Below are 20,211 nucleotides of genomic sequence, written 5' to 3' on the forward strand. Positions count from 1 at the left end.
TATAGTAATTTAGAAATACGACCATAGACAATCAGAAAACGTTACTAAATACACTTGATATGAAAGTGCTAATGAAATGTGAATCCAAGCTGTGTACCTAAATGGTAATGAAAAACTAAAATATTAATTGTTACATTGGTAGTTTTACTCGCATAAGGTTTATTATAATATTTATATTTTGTAGTACTGAAGAGGGTTCTTTAATAGGACCGAAATGCATATACAGTGATTAAATAAAGAGAAGTAATTAGCTATCTGCTGTGTGATGGTCTACCGCTAAACCGAAAATTTATATATTTTTCGTGCGGATTTACAGAGACTTTATAATATTTATAAAAATGTTGTTAGAAATTTTAAAAAAGTAAAAGTTTTTATTCCGTTTCCCCATTACAATATTTCTCTGCATATTTTCAACATATCTGATCTCAAGAAAAAAGGCAGAAACCTTTCTATGTTAGAATTAAATCCACTCTTTTATGACAGTTGTAATAGGTGTTTAATGGATATATTATCTATGGGCAGAACTGTTAAGAAAATTATGCTGAAGTAAAAGGTATAGGCATAATTTTCCTCTCAAATTATCTTCAATCTATTCTTATGACGATCCTATATATTTTCTATGAGAGACATCGTTACAAAATTAATGATTAGAATTGGATTTTGTAGACCATTAAGATGATATATGTCCTTCTATTGCTCATTGACAATTAAAGCTACAGTTAATTTGACTTGTAAATTAAATTATTTCAATATTAGCATATCATGATGCTGTATACATGCAAAGAAGTTTTAAGTAACTAATTATATTTGGCTAAGAACTGGATAAACATTATTATCTAATATAAAGCCTATTTTTTTAATAAACTGTTTTAAGATTTAGACCTATAAACAATTTATTCAGTATTGTCATTTCAACTAAGAAAAATGAACATTTAATTAAAATTATTATATTTGAAATTCATGATTATATTCATAAGCAAAATTCAACTTTATCATATATTTATAATTATAAATTCTAATATTTTTATAATCAAATAATTGGTATTTGTAAAAATAATAATAAATTCCTCATTAGTTTTTATATATTTTCTTAATTCTTTATATTATGAGAAAGAATTACTGATAAAGGGTGTAGCAACATACATTTCAATTTAGTTTTACATTTGGAAAACATCAAAACTAATCAGGATTTTATTATTATTTTTACAATACTAATTATTTGATTATAAAAATATTTAGAATTTATAATTATGAATATATAATAAAGTTGAATTTTTTTTAATGATTATTACACACTTCAAATATAATAATACTGTAATTTAAATGTTTGTTTTTCATATTTGAAATGGAAATACTTGGTAAATTGTTTATAAGTCTGAATGTAATGTTTTTGATATCTTTAATGCACCATCTGTAGATCTACAGATGGTGCATTTATAATATAATGAATGCTTTCTTTCAAAATATTTTTTGTGATTGGAACATTTTTATACACATTAAAATAATCCAATTGATCTATATTTAACATTTTGAAACATTGAATATTTTTCAACTCAATTTGAAACGTTTTTACAAATCTGATTTAGGTATATAACAATTGCTAACTTGATTTTGTAACAGTTTAATGTTGTTATTTAAAAAATGCAGAGGGCATTATTATGCACTTTTAAAATTATTTACAGCATCATAATTTAAAATGGATTTTCATAAATATTTTTTTATCATTTTTAAAACATAATAGATGTTAATTTTGCTTAATTTGTTAAACAGTAATTTATAAACATATTAGCTGAAAATTTTAACTGGAAATTATAATAAATTAATTTTTGTTTGCTACAATTTATGTCCTTTTAATGCAAGATAAGATACTAAATTAAAGCTTAGATGTCATTAAACTGAAAAATTACTAACAAATGAAACTGAAGAGAGAAATAAAGTTTAAATTTAATGAACTTCTTTGCAAAATATGATTTTAAAAAATTGAATAGCATATTTTTATTTTATTTGTTCAAAACAAAAAATAGAGCTTAATAATTTAATTAATTTTTTTAAATTAAATTTAGTAGTGAACAAAAAAAATTAACATTATTTTATTATTAAACTATATAATTAGAGTTAAAATATTTTAATGTTATGCTAATTGTCTTTATTTATAATTATAACTACTATATAAAATTATTAAAAATATGTTTTCAAATGAAATTTAAGTATGTACTGTAAATGAAACATTTGATGTTAAACTATCACTTTTAACCACAAAGAAATTATCAATAGAATTTTTTATCTTTATATATAGTTCAATAATAAAAACTATGGAAAATTTTTCTAACCAGACAATATTTTAAAAGTTCTTTTAAATAGTTTCAACATAATTGAATTATTTCTTCAATATTTTTATTACTTGATTATTATGTATTTTAGTAATGTTATCTAAGTATGAAATTTAATTTTTTTTAATTAAAATTATACTATAAATCAAATATTTTTAAAGTTTTTAACGCAAATAAATCAATACTTTATTAATAGGTAATGCTATATTTTTTTAATGAGCTATATACATGATACAGTATGAAAGAGAAAGTACTGAACATTAATTAATTTAATGCCATTTTACCAAAACACCAAATGATATGGCCTGTATTTTAAATTTAATCAATATACATTACTTGCATAAGATACAAAATTTAAATAATTATTGTGTTGATAGAAGGATTTAAAAATTACATTAAGATAGGTAAAACATCAAAAAGAATTGTCCAAATTTCATACTGAAAAGAAATAGTTTAGACTTAAATTACTTTAATTTATAACAGTTTATATACAATTTTATAAAGGCCATAAAAGTATGCTTCTATATACATAACACGTTTTCTATATACACAGTCACTTTAATTTTTATAATGCTATATATGTTTATATACACAGTTCACATTTATTTTGTTACAAATTTAAAATCTACACAGAAATAATATTGCAATAATTACAATCATATAGCATAAAATATGCAGGTACTACATCAAAGTATTGTGTAATGACATCACATTATAAGAAAAAACTATTTTAAATGCTGTTAACTCTCTCAAGTTTTTTTATTAGACCACAAGGAGAAACAAACAAAGTATTATTAAATAAATTTTGAATTTGTTTTCTATATAATATTTTAAACTTATAATAATTATATCNTTATTACACACTTCAAATATAATAATACTGTAATTTAAATGTTTGTTTTTCATATTTGAAATGGAAATACTTGGTAAATTGTTTATAAGTCTGAATGTAATGTTTTTGATATCTTTAATGCACCATCTGTAGATCTACAGATGGTGCATTTATAATATAATGAATGCTTTCTTTCAAAATATTTTTTGTGATTGGAACATTTTTATACACATTAAAATAATCCAATTGATCTATATTTAGCATTTTGAAACATTGAATATTTTTCAACTCAATTTGAAACGTTTTTACAAATCTGATTTAGGTATATAACAATTGCTAACTTGATTTTGTAACAGTTTAATGTTGTTATTTAAAAAATGCAGAGGGCATTATTATGCACTTTTAAAATTATTTACAGCATCATAATTTAAAATGGATTTTCATAAATATTTTTTTATCATTTTTAAAACATAATAGATGTTAATTTTGCTTAATTTGTTAAACAGTAATTTATAAACATATTAGCTGAAAATTTTAACTGGAAATTATAATAAATTAATTTTTGTTTGCTACAATTTATGTCCTTTTAATGCAAGATAAGATACTAAATTAAAGCTTAGATGTCATTAAACTGAAAAATTACTAACAAATGAAACTGAAGAGAGAAATAAAGTTTAAATTTAATGAACTTCTTTGCAAAATATGATTTTAAAAAATTGAATAGCATATTTTTATTTTATTTGTTCAAAACAAAAAATAGAGCTTAATAATTTAATTAATTTTTTTAAATTAAATTTAGTAGTGAACAAAAAAAATTAACATTATTTTATTATTAAACTATATAATTAGAGTTAAAATATTTTAATGTTATGCTAATTGTCTTTATTTATAATTATAACTACTATATAAAATTATTAAAAATATGTTTTCAAATGAAATTTAAGTATGTACTGTAAATGAAACATTTGATGTTAAACTATCACTTTTAACCACAAAGAAATTATCAATAGAATTTTTTATCTTTATATATAGTTCAATAATAAAAACTATGGAAAATTTTTCTAACCAGACAATATTTTAAAAGTTCTTTTAAATAGTTTCAACATAATTGAATTATTTCTTCAATATTTTTATTACTTGATTATTATGTATTTTAGTAATGTTATCTAAGTATGAAATTTAATTTTTTTTAATTAAAATTATACTATAAATCAAATATTTTTAAAGTTTTTAACGCAAATAAATCAATACTTTATTAATAGGTAATGCTATATTTTTTTAATGAGCTATATACATGATACAGTATGAAAGAGAAAGTACTGAACATTAATTAATTTAATGCCATTTTACCAAAACACCAAATGATATGGCCTGTATTTTAAATTTAATCAATATACATTACTTGCATAAGATACAAAATTTAAATAATTATTGTGTTGATAGAAGGATTTAAAAATTACATTAAGATAGGTAAAACATCAAAAAGAATTGTCCAAATTTCATACTGAAAAGAAATAGTTTAGACTTAAATTACTTTAATTTATAACAGTTTATATACAATTTTATAAAGGCCATAAAAGTATGCTTCTATATACATAACACGTTTTCTATATACACAGTCACTTTAATTTTTATAATGCTATATATGTTTATATACACAGTTCACATTTATTTTGTTACAAATTTAAAATCTACACAGAAATAATATTGCAATAATTACAATCATATAGCATAAAATATGCAGGTACTACATCAAAGTATTGTGTAATGACATCACATTATAAGAAAAAACTATTTTAAATGCTGTTAACTCTCTCAAGTTTTTTTATTAGACCACAAGGAGAAACAAACAAAGTATTATTAAATAAATTTTGAATTTGTTTTCTATATAATATTTTAAACTTATAATAATTATATCATATAATTATCTTTTTCTATTATATGACATTCAATTTGAAATATATAACAGCTACTGCACACCGGATTGTATAAAATAAATATGACGTACTTGAACCTATAACCGATGTGTATCGAATAATCTTTCAACGACGAACGTTTTCATAACCCCTTCTGGGCTCTTCTTCAGGTGAAACAGCTGGATCAAACACCAAAAACGAAATTTGAATAAATAAGAACTCTGTTGAGTTTGAATCATTCGGATCGTTTGCTTATTTCGTCACATGATATGTTTGAATGTGATCGAAGTTAACGATCAATATCCAAATTCAAGAGAAAGATATTATTATGATACTTAAAAACGTGCGATTGAGATACATACTTATTCAATACTGTTCTCACATGTTCCCCAGTACCTTCTAAGTATGTATCTCAATTGCACGTTTTTAAGTATCATAATAATATCTTTCTCTTGAATTTGGACATTGATCGTTAACTTCGATCACATTCAAACATATCACGTGACGAAATAAGCAAACGATCCGAATGATTCAAACTCAACAGAGTTCTTATTTATTCAAATTTCGTTTTTGGTGTTTGATCCAGCTGTTTCACCTGAAGAAGAGCCCAGAAGGGGTTATGAAAACGTTCGTCGTTGAAAGATTATTTGATACACATCTGTTATAGGTTCAAGTACGTCATATTCAATTTGAAATATTTGTTGATCAGTTAGTCCACCAGAATGGTGGGTCTGAAAGCTTAGAAGATCCAAAAATATATACTTTTTTTCAGCTTTATTTCTGATAATGACATTTGTTTAAATTTATTTATTTTTCACTTAATTTTTTTTTTTTTTTTTTGAAAATTGTATGAGGAAAATCCAGACTTTATAATGCCACTGATAAAATTTCATATCATCACTTTAAAATAGAGTAAGGCATTAACTATTATCCATATATCATCATTTCTAAAAATTTAAAGATTCTTTGAAAAGTAATTCAATCCAAATCAAAATTTAACAAAAAAGAATCTTTTATCCATGAAACAGTTAATAACAGAATGGAAATTTGTTACTCTATTTTACTCAAAAAATTTTAAAAACTTTAAAACTCAAATTTTTATCAATTTTCATATGCCAATTATTTGTTTATTGTAAACAAAACTTCCGAATTCACCGTGTATTTTCTTCTATTCCTAGAAAGTTGGACTCTGCCATCTCCATCCACTTTTTCCGATTTTCCTTCACTCCAGTCAAGAGCGGTACCAATTTGTCTGAAATCTTGGCAAATGCCTGAAAGATTTTTAGAAAAAGTTAATTCTGATTTAAGAGTTTTTATTAGTATATTATATAATTTAAAAATTAGTTCAAACTTTTTCCATCCCATATAAAGTTTGTTTATACTTATTTTGTTACCATTTAAATTAAAGTGATCAAGAAGTCATTATTTACAGTGCCTTTATTACAAATGATGTACAATGTAGATTCACAGTGATGTTCTGTTTATCAGTTTGTATACAATTACATATATAATGATATGAGAAAAATTAACGATTATTTTGTTTTCTACTAAAAACTAAAACAGTACAACAAAATCATATTGCTTAATTATATACAATATTGATATTTTTATGGCAGGTTTTTTATTTGTATTATCATCTGGAGTTTCAAATAAATGGTTATCTATATAAAAAGTATAAATTATTCTTAAGTAGTCAACGGAAAAGTTTTGCCAAACAAGTTGTTGCATTGTAGTCGTACGCTATATGTTATATGTATTAAGTTAAGTTAGTTTAGTTCTTTCCTGCTATCCTTTGTTCTATTATTCTATCTCCTTCTAGAACTTTCCTATCTTAATCCCTGTCCCTTGGGTGGGATGACCACTTCCGGGAAACGGAAGAACAAAGAAGTTCGAATTACCCCGAGGACACGAGTAACGGACAAAAGGCATTCGAGGACGGAACTGCGAGAGGTGCAGACGTGAAGAGTGGAGACTTGAGAGTTGCTTAAACCACGAACTGAGGTACTGGAAAGATTGAGAAAGAAGTTTCCGTCCAGCGATAGCGGCAAAAGAATTTAGAAGAATAAGGATCGTAATACAGGATAGGAAGACGACGACAACTCGAGTTAGAAGTCATCGTGTGGCGTCCCACCCGACAGCACGTATAAGTCGAACATACCAACAAAAAAATCCCGGGTATTTCTTTGTCTATCATATATATTCCGCTTTCATCCTCCTACTTCTATTTATCTCTTCCACTAATATTAAGTTAGTATGTAAGTTAGTTATTAAGGTCGGGCCCTTTTATGTGATCGTGATTGGAAACGGTACAGTACGTGTAAATTGAAATATTGTAATAGTAGTAATATCATATACCATTTGTGTTAATAGTGACGTTGGAATCTATAAATAAAAATAAATTTTTTTTTTCGCAAAATTATTTCATTGTAAAAATCTTAATTTTGCTCACGTTCTCACAATGGCATCCGCGACAGGATTCCAACAATAGTCACATTTACTGCTACAAGGTCAAATTGTATTCTTATTGTACGTTTCCGTTATTATATTATTAAATATATATATATTTCGACCATGACATCCGGAGATGACCACGCTGAAAGTACGACGATGTCGTACCAAATGGTTGCGACAAATCCCCCTCTTATTGTTACCGGATTCTTGGGGATGATTCCCCAATATTCGAATTCCCCCAGTGATTCTGTCAATGTTCAACAATTCTTCCACACTGTGGAAAACGCGTCTAGGCTCGCTGGGTGGCAGGATGAAGTGAAAGTAGCTGTTCTCCAGGCAAAACTAAAAGGGGAACCTCTAGCCACCTTTTTCTGCCTGTTGGAACAATACCCGTCGTCATACCAAGACATTAAACGCGACCTCATAAAATGTTTCACGAGAAAGTCACCGAGAGAGAAAGCTGCCATAGATTTACTTATGAACATTAAACAAAATAACAACGAATCTGTTATGGACTTCATAGTTCGCACAAGAACTCTTTTAGCACGTGCTGTAAAGGGCAGCAAGAATATAGCCAGTCTATGTGATGATGTTGTATTAGAAAGATTTGTGAAGGGGTTAAACGGTAGGGTCAAGGGTAATGTTTTGAGACGCAGCCCTAAAACTCTGGACGAAGCTTTTGAGTTTGCGGAGGCTGAAGAACAGGTTGAGTTGGAATGTGGTGACGTGGGAGACAGGAAGGGTATAAATATCGTGACCCAGCAATCATCCGATAATTCAGGCCATCCCAACGAGATATCATCGGTCGTCGCTAATAAACCCGAAGACGATCAGATAAAGACCCTGGCAGCCGAAGTTAAGGCATTAACGGACTCAGTTAATCAACTATTAAGTATACACGAAAAGCCCATCAGGACCCAAAGGAGGGCATGCTTCGTATGTGGGGACCTCAATCACTTTGCTAGGAGTTGCCCCAAACGACGAAGGGATGCGTTAAACTAATAAGGGGTCATGATGAGGGCCAGTGTCATGTCCCCGACGTTGTTATAAAACTGACTCCGGAGGTAATCATATCTGAAAGAGGTCTTCCTATTATTAAAGGCGACTTCTCCGGGGTTGAGACCGTGTTCCTAATCGACACTGGGGCTGAAAAATCTTTGTACCACCTGGCCACTTTAAATAAAATGCCCACCAGTGTTTTGGAAAGGGTTAAACTAGAGGCAGCAAGTTTTGGGATTAGAGGAATTAGCACGACGGTACAAACTTGCGAATACATATTCCATGCGACTATAGAATACAGCGGTAAGTCTGTCCCAAACACCATAGCTTGTATGTGTTTCCCCGACCACCTCGAGTATGACGGTATCTTGGGTGTCGATGTCCTTAGTGAATTTCCTAACCTATTTGGTGAAATTAAAAAGTCCCTCTTAAGCACCCCCCCCCTTCTGAGAAAGGGATCGACTTCAACTCTTAACTATTCCTTTTTCGCGCCGATAGAATTACAGGGTTTGGAAATAGAATTACAGGGTTTGGAAAGCTTGGAGAAACATATCAGAGATAGATTATATAGTATATTCGCCAACTACCCGAAGTGTTTTGCTACATCGATTAGCGAACTTAAAGGCTCTTTGCATTTTTCACACAAGCCAATTGTGGAAACCCGTCAACCCATTAATACACGGCAGTATTGCATTCCTGAGTGTTATTTGAAGGAACTTAAAAAACTCATATCCTCATATTTAGAAGCTGGGATCATAGAGGAAAGCTCTTCCGCTTGGAATTCTCCCATTCACATCATCGAGAAAGCCTCAGGTGAATTACGTATGACTCTGGACCTTAGACGCATAAATGAGATCACCCAGCCCCAAGAATTCCCTTTAGCACGGGTTGATGAGATATTAAGCAAGTTTCACGGGAGTCAATATTTCTCGGTCCTGGATTTAAAATCTGGATATTTCCAGATTCCTCTTGACCCGTCAATAAGACATGTTTATGCATTCTCTACGCCCTGGGGTAAATATCAAATGTGCCGTTTACCCCAAGGGGCCAAGAATAGCGGGAGATTCTTTCAATATGTGATGTCCAGTCTTTTAGGACAATTTATTGGCATAAACTGTTTTGTATTCCAGGATGATATAGTCCTGTTTTCTAGGACTATTGACGAGCACCTCGAACTCCTGGATAAAGTCCTGAGCATACTGTCTAGCGCTAACCTGAAATTACACCCACGCAAGAGTAAACTTATAATGGGTGAAGTGCGTTATTTAGGACATCTTATTAATAAGGATGGTGTCCTTCCCGATCCTGATAATGTACAAGCTATTCGTAATCTGAGTCACCCTAAGAACGTGAAGGAAGTGAGAGGGTTCCTGGGCATGATTGGTTTTTTTAGAAATTTTATTCCAAATTTCGCTGAGATGGCTCTACCATTGACGGAGCTGACTAAAAGTAAACAAAAATTTATTTGGGATCAGAATTGCCAAGCTAGTTTCGAGAAGTTCAAGGCAGTTCTTACGAACCCACCTTTACTGTCTCACCCTAATTTTTCGGACCCTTTCCACTTATATACTGGTGCCTCTGATAGGTGCGCCGGTGCTGTTCTTGGCCAAATGAGAGATAATAACTTTGTTCCAGTCGGTTACTTTAGTAGGAAGTTCCGTGGCGCTGAATTGAATTATGCAACGATCGAAAAGGAATGCTTATCCATCGTCCTCGCGTTTCGTCATTTCAAGCCCATTATACTGGGTCATGGTCTGAGAATTTATTCAGACCACAAACCTCTAATTTATTTGAAGGATATGCAAAATCACAATAAACGCTTGATGCGTTGGTCCATGGAACTATCCTATTATGACCTTAGTATTTCTCACGTTAAAGGGAAGCAAAATCCCATGGCTGATTTATTATCACGCCCTATGGAAATCGAAAATCCTTCCAAACTTAAAGATTACAATCTTAACACTGTAAGCAACGATTTCTGGAGGCGGATAGTCGATTCTCAGGGAAGAGATGAGTTCCTGAGTAAGTTAAAATATAATCGCGTAAATAGAGACAGTAGCACTCCATTACATGACACAGGTATTCAACCTGAATATCAATTGGAGGGTGGGGTCCTTGTTCATGTTAAGCCCGGGCATTATGGGTTGCGCCAGTGGAAGCGAACATGTGTAGGGAAGGATATGATTGATGAGGTAATAAAGGTGTTCCATACCTCCCCCCTTGCTGGGCATTTAGGTGCCGAGAAGACCCACGATCTCATAGACCGTCATTACCATATTAGGAACCTCCTATCTCACGTGAAGCGTGTTATATAACAACCTGCGTTACCTGTCAAAAACATAACTTGCACCGTACCCGCGCTCCACTCCAAGAAACGGAAACCGCTGACTTTCCGTTTCAGAAGATCGCTATGGATATCATTGGTCCCCTTAACATCACTCCGAGGGGAAATAGGTATCTTCTTTCGATCGTCGATATATATACTAGGTACGCTGAGGTCTGCCCCATGAGTAATCAATCCGCAACAACCGTTGCCGAAGCATTATTCGAACGTGTCGTTTGCCGTTATGGCTGCCCTGAGGTGGTCGTGTCTGATCGTGGTGGAAATTTTACCTCGCGGGTATTCCAGGAAGCTTGTGAAACTTTAAAAATCAAACATAATCTCACCACCGCTTATCGTCCCTGTGCCAACTCCGTATGCGAGAGGTTCAATAAATCCATTTGTGGTGTGATATCTCGTATTTCTGGAGGGAACAATAGAGATTGGGATATATTTGTCCCACCAGCCCTCTTTTCTTACAATAATGCGTCTCATGCCTCCACAGGTGAATCGCCTGCTTTTCTTTTATATGGTTTCGACCCCCGTTTCCCCTGGGCTTTTCCGAGCGATATGGAGACTAACGTAACGAGTGACGGGTCTCATAACGAGTGGAGAGAGAGGTTAAAGTGCATCCGTGAGGTATCATATGAGTTAGGGAGACATAAAAATAGGTGTAATCGTAATCGCATTAATAATAACCGTAAGATCAGTGAATGGGGGAGCGGACAGCGCGTATGGCTACTCCGTAAGGGGAACGGAAGGAGGTTTGGGAAGTTTTCCGCCAAGTATCTTGGCCCCTTCCGCATTGTCCGGATGCTTGGACCCGTCACCGCCGAGATCGAAGGTAATTCCCCTAACAGCCGTATGGTCGTTCATACCGACCGCTTAAAACCCTGTTACACCCCGTTGCACTTTACTAAGCAGCCGAGGACATGGAGAAGAAAGGCTCCGGATACTACTGAATATGAGGATAATGACGACGTACCGACTTACATCCGACGCGTACCCGTGAGTTCTTGCCGGGGTCAGCAACCAGATCAGGAAAACAGGACCGAAGGCAATGACAACCTACAGTTTGGTGATGAAGGGAATAACGATGTGCCAAATTTCCGTCATAATTACAATCTGCGCGGGAACAAAGTGAATTACCGCAAGTTACACTACGGTAATTATCCTTTATGTGGGGAACGTATGTAGTCGTACGCTATATGTTGTATGTATTAAGTTAAGTTAGTTAAGTTAGCTTAGTTCTTTCCTGCTATCCTTTGTTCTATTATTCTATCTCCTTCTAGAACTTTCCTATCTTAATCCCTGTCCCTTGGGTGGGATGACCACTTCCGGGAAACGGAAGAACAAAGAAGTTCGAATTACCCTTAAGACACGGAGGAACGGACAAAAGGCATTCGAGGACGGAACTGCGAGAGGTACAGATGTGGAGAGTGGACACTCGAGAGTCGCTTAAGCCACGAACGGAGATATTGGAAAGAAGGAGAAAGAAGTTCTCGTCCAGCGACAGCGGCAAAAGAAATTAGAAAAGGGATCATAATACAGATAGGAAGACGACGACGACTCGAGTTAGAAGTCATCGTGTGGCATCCCACCCGACAGCACGTATAAGTTGAACATACATAACGAAAAAATCCCGGGTATTTCTTTGTCTATCGTATGTATTCTGCTTTCATCCTCCTACTTCTATTCTTCTCTTCCACTAATATTAAGTTAGTATATAAGGTTAGTTATTAAGGTCGGGCCCTTTATGTGATCGAGATCGGAAACGGTACAGTACGTGTGAATTTAAATATTGTAACAGTAGTAATCTCATCTTATTGTGTCGATAGTGACGTTGGAATCTATAATAAAAATAATTTTGCGAGGAAAAAAAAAACTTATTTCATTGTAAAAATCTTAATTTTGCTCACGTTCTCACGGCATAACTTCTCCAGCAAAAAATTTTAAATTGTGGTGGTGCCATCTATTGCAAAAATTTAGAAAAACCTATTTTATTATTATAAAGTGGCAAAAAACTTAATTTTGAAGGTAGAGATGAGTTTTATCAAAAATTGTAAATGCTAATAATGAGTAAAATCTTCATTACATCTGATCCTACTTAAAATATGGCACAGGATACCACATTAACCTTCAATCATGAAAATTTAATAGCATCACTCTGCTAATACACAAACCTCACTGCAAAATTTCAGAAGTTTTCATCAAGACACAGGAGGACTTTGAAGCTTCAAAGTGGATGAACAAAATTGTGCACTCCACACACACTAACATCCATACAGAAAATCCCCTGAAGTTTTTTGCATTTCTCATGTTTCAAGGTCCTCTGAGTCCAAAAGTGTAAAAACCTTGGTGGGTCATTTATTTTGATCAACTGCAATACTTTCACCCTGTTATATATAACAGCTGGGAAAGTAAAAAGTCAAGAAAACCCTTTCCTAAAGTAATTACATTTGTCTTTCAGATATTAAATATAAACATTTTATATTGATTCTCATTTTTACAATGAACCAATTTATGCTAAAAATATTATGAATTATAAGGTAACCTTTAATATAGCTTTCTTAGTGATTTTTGACAATAACTACTGTTCGTCTAAGTTTATTATGGTATATTTTACATAAATTAATTGTCATATATAAGGTGTTTAAAAAGTAACTGAATTATTAAAATTAATTTTTCTTTTATCTTAATAATCTTAAAGCTTATGTTATGAATCTTAAGCTATTATGTTTGATTTACCTCATAGACAGGAATGCAGATTGCATCAATAAATCTAACTTGCATTATTGGTAGTTGATCTTTTTTATCTCTGTTCATCATATCCTAGAAAAAAAATACAGATATAAATCTTAGACTATTACTAATTCTAATACAAATAAATAAATTTGTAATATTAAAACCATAAGAGAGAGTGGATTTTTGCCTATTCAGTTAGGTTTCTTAAGTTCAAAAGTATTTGTTTTGAACACAAGTTAAATTTCATATTTTTTTTTATCAATTGTGAATAACTGATTTTCACATTGTTTGCTAGAAATGTTTTGTATAGAATCAATGTAACCAAAGTTATATCCTTCGGTTTTTTTAACTCTTTCCTTCTGTGGGCACTAAGACAGCCTTCATAATCATCCCATTGTGGGTTGCCAAATAATGAAGATGAGCCCAACATATCCCGAACAGACTATGAAAATACCTGGGGTTGCTTACCCAGATTCATTTCTAGATTCCCCAATTTAATAGACTAATATTTCAACTGCCTTGGCAATCTGGCTACAAGTAAAGTTATGTGATACAAATTCAGACTTGTAAAATATAAATATACAATTGAGTCTGCATAAGTCGTCATGGGTATAACAAGACACCATTGGTTAAGTAGTCAGTTTTCTGTGGTCCCGGCCGACTTACATAGGCATTAATGTTAAAAAAAAAAAACTCTAGTTTCCATGACACCGTTTAACTCGTCACCCTTGGATAAATTGACATACTTTTTCTGTCCCACACTTGTTTAGACGCCTGATTAGTCAACTCCTTTCCTGAAAAAAAATGAGTTCACACCACACAGTTTAAAATCCAGTTTTGCATTTTCTCATCTTTCATTCATGCGTTATTTGCAGCAAGTGTTTCACATTTCTGTTAGAAATGATTATCTGAAATCTGACAACGTTTACATTGAAGGAAAAATATGAACTTGTATCTGAATTTGAATGTAATTAAACTTTGCAAGCTGAATTTGTATAAGAAGAAACCCTTCCAAGAACAACATTGATGGGAATTCTGAAGAAAAAAGGAGGAAATTAAGAAACATTTTCTTGGGCCTTCATCATGGCTGTCTCAAATACCAGAGAAGATGCTCTGGTATATTGGCTAAAGCAAATTTGTTCATCGAATCTTCCTGTTTCAGGGCTGATACTGAAACAAAAAAACAATGGAAATCACTGAGGTACTTGGAGAAGAAACCAACTTTATTGCCAGTGATGGATGGTCAGAGAAGTACATTGCATGTACTATATTTTCCTAATTGTAATTTTGTGGTTTTTTTTTTAACTTTGTTTCAGTCATCACATCGGATAACTCGACACATTTCCACTTCCTCTTGGGGTGTTGACTTATGTGGATTTGACTGTATTTGCAAATCAAAATTATGCTTGGAGGCATTTGGATTTTTAAATATATTTACAAATTCAGATGTCTCCATGCATAATTTCTTGTAATATCATTGAAGAATAAATCCATTAATGGCAAAATCTATTTTTAATATTCCATATACTCAGATTTTAAATTGTTTATACAAATTCTGAGTGCCTATCATCAATTTCACCACTGAAAAGAAAATGAATAGTACTTTAAATTTTCTAGATGTATCCCACATTTCATTTTAGAGTGTGATAAAATCAACACTTTTCTCATGTTCCATCCTTCAGTTTCACTAAATACAACCATATAAGAGAAAATGAAGAATGATTAGAAAAGAAATGCTCATCTGATGACCACAACCACCTATTACAATTGAAGCTAGAAAATATGAAATTTAGTGCAGTAAAGACAATGTATAATGAAACAGTATTTGCTGTTTTATTCAACCATGTTCACTTTTTTGAAAAAAGCACTTTAAATAAATTGTAAATTTATTCCCAAATTGTAGTGTACTCTTATCAATATTAGCCATCTATCCTTTTCTTAAAATAACAGAAAGCTGTGGATGTTTGAGTGGTCAAAAGTATACAGAATTTCTATTATTTCCAATAATAAGAAACTACTCTCCATTTAAAGGTAAGACTAAAAGATCATAAAAAGAATGAGAAGGAAAGCTTTAATAGATTTTTCCAATCAATTAGGTTAGAACTGAACATTATAATAAACTAGCCAACTTATAACCTTAACAGTATTTTAACTTCCTGTTTTTTTTGTGCCTTTAAATTATAATGATTTATACATTGGAGGTTGAAAAAGAAACCACCTATGGTCCATAAAACAGACAAGTGTAAATAACAAAATGAATTTATTACCAAAAGTTAGGTACAAACATGGTTCCTTTACAACATAATTACTGTGAAGATTGAGGCATTTGTTATATCTGTGGATGAGCTTTGCAATCCCCTCTTCATAGAATGTTGCTGCCAGTGACTTGAGATGGGCCTTATTGTTGTTCTGAAGATTGTCATTAGTCTCAAACCTCTACCCTCCTAATCACGTTTTCATTCAGGAAAGAGGTGGAAGTTGCTCGGCACTAAATCGGGGTATATGCTGGGTGTTTAAAAAGTTTCAAGCTGGGTGGAAGTCTTCACACATCTTTAATATGTGAAGACTTCCACCTCTTTCCTGAACTGAAAACGTTACTACAGGTCAGAGGTTCAAGACTAATGACGATCTTCAAAACAATGTTAAGGCCCACCTAAAGTCACTGGAGGCAACATTCTATGAAGAGGGGATTGCAAAGCTGATCCACAGATATGACAAATGCCTCAATCTTCATGGTGATTATGTCATAAAGGAATCATGTTTGTACCTAACTTTTGGTAATAAATTCATTTAGTTATTTACACTTGTCTTTGTTTTATGGACCATCAGAGGCTGAAAAAGAAACCACCCTCGTAATTATTTTATCTTATAATTTCTATTTAATAGTTTATGTATTTTGTTCAAAAAATTTCTTTTAATACTGCAGTCTTAGTTATCATTCCAATAATAATATTTATGATAAAATAAAAAATATGAAAATGTTGTTGATACTTCTGATCAAGATCAACAAAAAAGCTGAGATGATGACAATTCTTTGTAAAAAAAAAAAGATCTTGTTTAACTAAAATTAATATTAAAGCGTAATACAGTACTTCTAATTGTGACTGTTAATTAATTATTGATTATTAAAGCAATTGATAATTTATTTCCAAACATATTTCTCTTACAGGTTAGTAACAAAACAGAATAGTATACTTTTGCTAACTCCTGGAATGTAACCCTATGTTTTGTATTAATTCTTTGTTTTATATAGCATGGCATTTTTTCAGAATGTAACTATCATGTTATACAAGGGATAACTGTATATATTTTAGTGTTATGTATCATATTTTGTCAGTTTTATTTTACCATTTTTACTGATTTTATGTTGTATTGTGTGATGTTCATGCAAAATATACATAGATCGGCAAAGCAAAGCCATATAAATAACTCAGCGATAGTATAATCAAAGTATCTTATTTCACATATATGAACAGGTTCTTTTGGATTCCAACTCTACAGTGATTAATGACAATACGGCGTCAAACAATATTCCGACACACAGTTATAGTTTTTGGTCATCATTTATACTTGTCGCAAATGATATGTTTTGTAACTAATACTAGGGAAAGAAAGATGATAGGAGATAGAAAATCTAGAAAAATAGAATACAGTAAGGAGTGAAATAAGGGTTTTGTTGGACTTCACAATTTTGGGTGGGATACCATGTTGAACCTTTTCTGAAAAGTCTCTCCTCATCATCTGCACTAGGTTTCTCCTTGCACCTTGTTATTACACCATTTTATCACAACGATAATAATCCAATTCTCAAACTCTCTCGAATTCTCCAGTCATTGCCATTCACAACCTGGAGCACAACATTCAACATCTGTCCACTACGAGGTCTAGATCTAAGAATGTCCTTTCTTTCACTCACTGGCCCCAGCACCTTTTTTCTTTCATTGTTCTATGTGGTTCCAAGAATCGGTTACCCCACCCAAGGGAAAAGAGTTAGAAAGGAAAGTTCTGGAAGGAAGAAGAAACAAAGAACAAAGAGGACTAAAAACTATACTTAAATTAATATATACATTCAACCACAGTATAATTGTTTTCATTCAGGGGATGTTTTGGGGACGGTAATCTCCAGTCTACAAAAGATTTACTGAAAACATTTAATTGAAAAGTTTTTCTATTCCCCAACAGGAGCAATATAACTAGACAAAAGTGCTTTTGTCTTGTTAAACAATTTTTTGTTAAAATAGTAAAAATTTAATATTCTTCCAGCATGCAGTTTGCAATAAATCATTTTAGTCTTAAAAATATAAATTCTTACTATTGGTTGTATCTTTAATTCTTCTTTTTCAATATCTCCTTGTTGAAAAAATTCACTTGCCACCAATTCTGCAACCTAAATTTCAATAATAATTAAATTTTACATACAAATTTTAACATGTTGTAATGAATAATTGATTTTTAATATCAAATGAACAGTAAGATTCCTTTATTAGGCTAAATAATTACTAAGTACTTTGCAGAAGTATCTGCATATCAAAGATTACAAAATATTTTGTAATTTTCATGTCATCTGTATCAACTATATAATAATGTTATACATAGCAACATTTACAATATTTTATTCAGGTAGCAGGTATATTAAAATGTAATTATCACAAAATCTTTTTTTTTTTATTGTTTTTGGATTTACAATTCTAAAAAGTCTATCAAAATTCAAAATCCAATAAAAAAGTGTTTGACTACATAAGTAATGTTATTTATTCCAAATTTTCAAAATTCTCATTTCATAATTTTTTTTCTTTCAGGTGGTACAAAAGAAATGAAAATAATCAACTGTTATGCCAAAATTCAAAGTAATTCTGAAGAATACTACACTAATATGCATGCAATATGTAATCTAAAACAATCAACTTTTATGTTTTGAATTTTAATCTTGTGATTATTATATTTTTAGGGCTTCCACCAACAAAGAATGAAAAAAATAGGACAATTTTAAGTAAAGCCATATTCAGTATCTACTACAGAGCCCATTAATTCTATATAACCCCATACCACAAAGGGAAAAGAGGGGTGGTTACAATTCTTGGGAACTTGAAAACGTAGTATCCATTCAGATTTTTCTTGTATCATTTCTTCAGGTTGATTCTCAGTCTATCCTGGATATTAACATTAACATTTTGGTGGAAATATTGAAATATGGATCAGCATTTGCATCCCCTCCTCCTAGGCTGGATACAAGATGTTTCATCCCCAATTTGGAGATCCTGCTGCAAAGTCTCTTGGACAGCAAAAGGTTACTGTTGTCAGGGCTGACGAAACCAAAGCATTGGTTCTCATGCAATGTGATGCATATGAACAGGACTTACATGAATACATCGAATAAACTCAACGTGAAAGGTTTGAGGACGGGTACATTGATAAATTGCAATCTAGGGTTAAATGTTTTGCCCATACTAAGCTAACAGGGTGCCAAGCATTTTATAACATAGTTCTTGACTCCCCAGATATCCCTAACTTATTTACGTTTGCAAAGACCCATAAACATGGGCAATACCTCCATCTGGTTGTGGACAAAGCCAGAGCACCCACTTGTCTGCTGGAAAAGGCCACCCATGCCCTTCTCTAGAGAGGGATATCCTTATGTCATCACAAGCACAGTGGAGATAATATAACAAATTGCTCTCCCTGTCACATCACTGTTTTACACTTTATATCCCTCTACCCCTCCATTGAACTTCCTTCTTGTTTTTGTGTGCTCCGGGACATGCTGTTTCATATTGTCAATGATGACACTTTTCATCAACACATTCTAGAGATGGCCCATTTAATTTGTTACAGTTTGGTCTTTCAATTTAATAGTATAATCTGCAGTCAGGGAAAGGGGGTCCCAATCAGTAGCCCTGTATCTATGTGAGATCCAACCATTAGAGATCAAAATCCTCCCTCCAGTTCTCAGAAGACAGTTCTGAATTTAACAGCCTTTGTCAATACCATTTGACAATTCTTACAAGTTATTATGAAAGTGGAGCAATGTAGCCCTTCAGGGTGCACTTCTTAGACATTGATATTACTGTTAATGGGTCAGATATCCACACCTCAGTATTTCACAAACTAGGTGCTTCTTGCATCACAGTGGGGGTCATGTGATCCTCATCCTTACACAATTGCAGCTTATAAGGCATTAGTTACAAGGACTTTCACCCACTCTTCTATCCCCCCAAGCTCTTGAGGCTGAATTAACTATATACAAACTTCTGATGCAAACCAGAAGTCACATTATTTCAATTCAAAATTTTTTTTGTAAATTTTCGTCCGATGGAGATAATTATGATTAATTCTTTTGAAGACAAAGTCCTTTCCAAAAAATATAGGAACCACCATTTATTAACTTTGTGTTCCAGACATTACACTTGGCAACTGACCTTTCTTTTTAGGCTAATGGCTGCTAAACAGTCCTTTAAAAACACAAAAATATCCAATTAAAAATATAAACATTTTTTAAAAACAGGAACTAGTGCTATTCGGACGTCTTCTCTTTTCCATCATACCCTCTTGGGGTTCAGCTTTTATCTACAACGGAATAAGTGCTGATAAAATGCAAATGAGGAAAGCTGGTTAATGCAG

At 31.9% G+C, this 20,211-nt stretch overlaps 1 protein-coding gene and 1 long non-coding RNA gene across 2 annotated transcripts in view; one reads left to right on the plus strand and one right to left on the minus strand.

Annotated features, from left to right (window-relative positions):
- The first annotated feature begins 65 nt into the window (after positions 1-65).
- On the plus strand, positions 66-19,245 carry LOC111633032. The gene is made up of 3 exons (XR_002758000.1): positions 66-104; positions 18,393-18,440; positions 18,542-19,245. It is a non-coding gene; the product is annotated as an uncharacterized LOC111633032 (long non-coding RNA).
- Positions 5,897-20,211, minus strand: part of LOC111633031 (dual 3',5'-cyclic-AMP and -GMP phosphodiesterase 11-like) — a 78,013-nt gene continuing 63,698 nt past the window's right edge. The window contains exons 21-23 of the mRNA XM_023377556.1: positions 17,906-17,980; positions 13,597-13,680; positions 5,897-6,349 (exon numbers count right to left, since the gene is read on the minus strand). Coding sequence (XP_023233324.1) covers positions 6,230-6,349; positions 13,597-13,680; positions 17,906-17,980 — 279 coding nt within the window. The 3' untranslated portion in view covers positions 5,897-6,229. The remainder of the gene's footprint in view (positions 6,350-13,596; positions 13,681-17,905; positions 17,981-20,211) is intronic.

Source organism: Centruroides sculpturatus, unplaced genomic scaffold (assembly GCF_000671375.1).
Source record: "Centruroides sculpturatus isolate CEXI.00-Female unplaced genomic scaffold, Cexi_2.0 scaffold764, whole genome shotgun sequence".
In the NCBI taxonomy this organism is placed as follows: Eukaryota; Metazoa; Arthropoda; class Arachnida; order Scorpiones; family Buthidae; genus Centruroides; species Centruroides sculpturatus.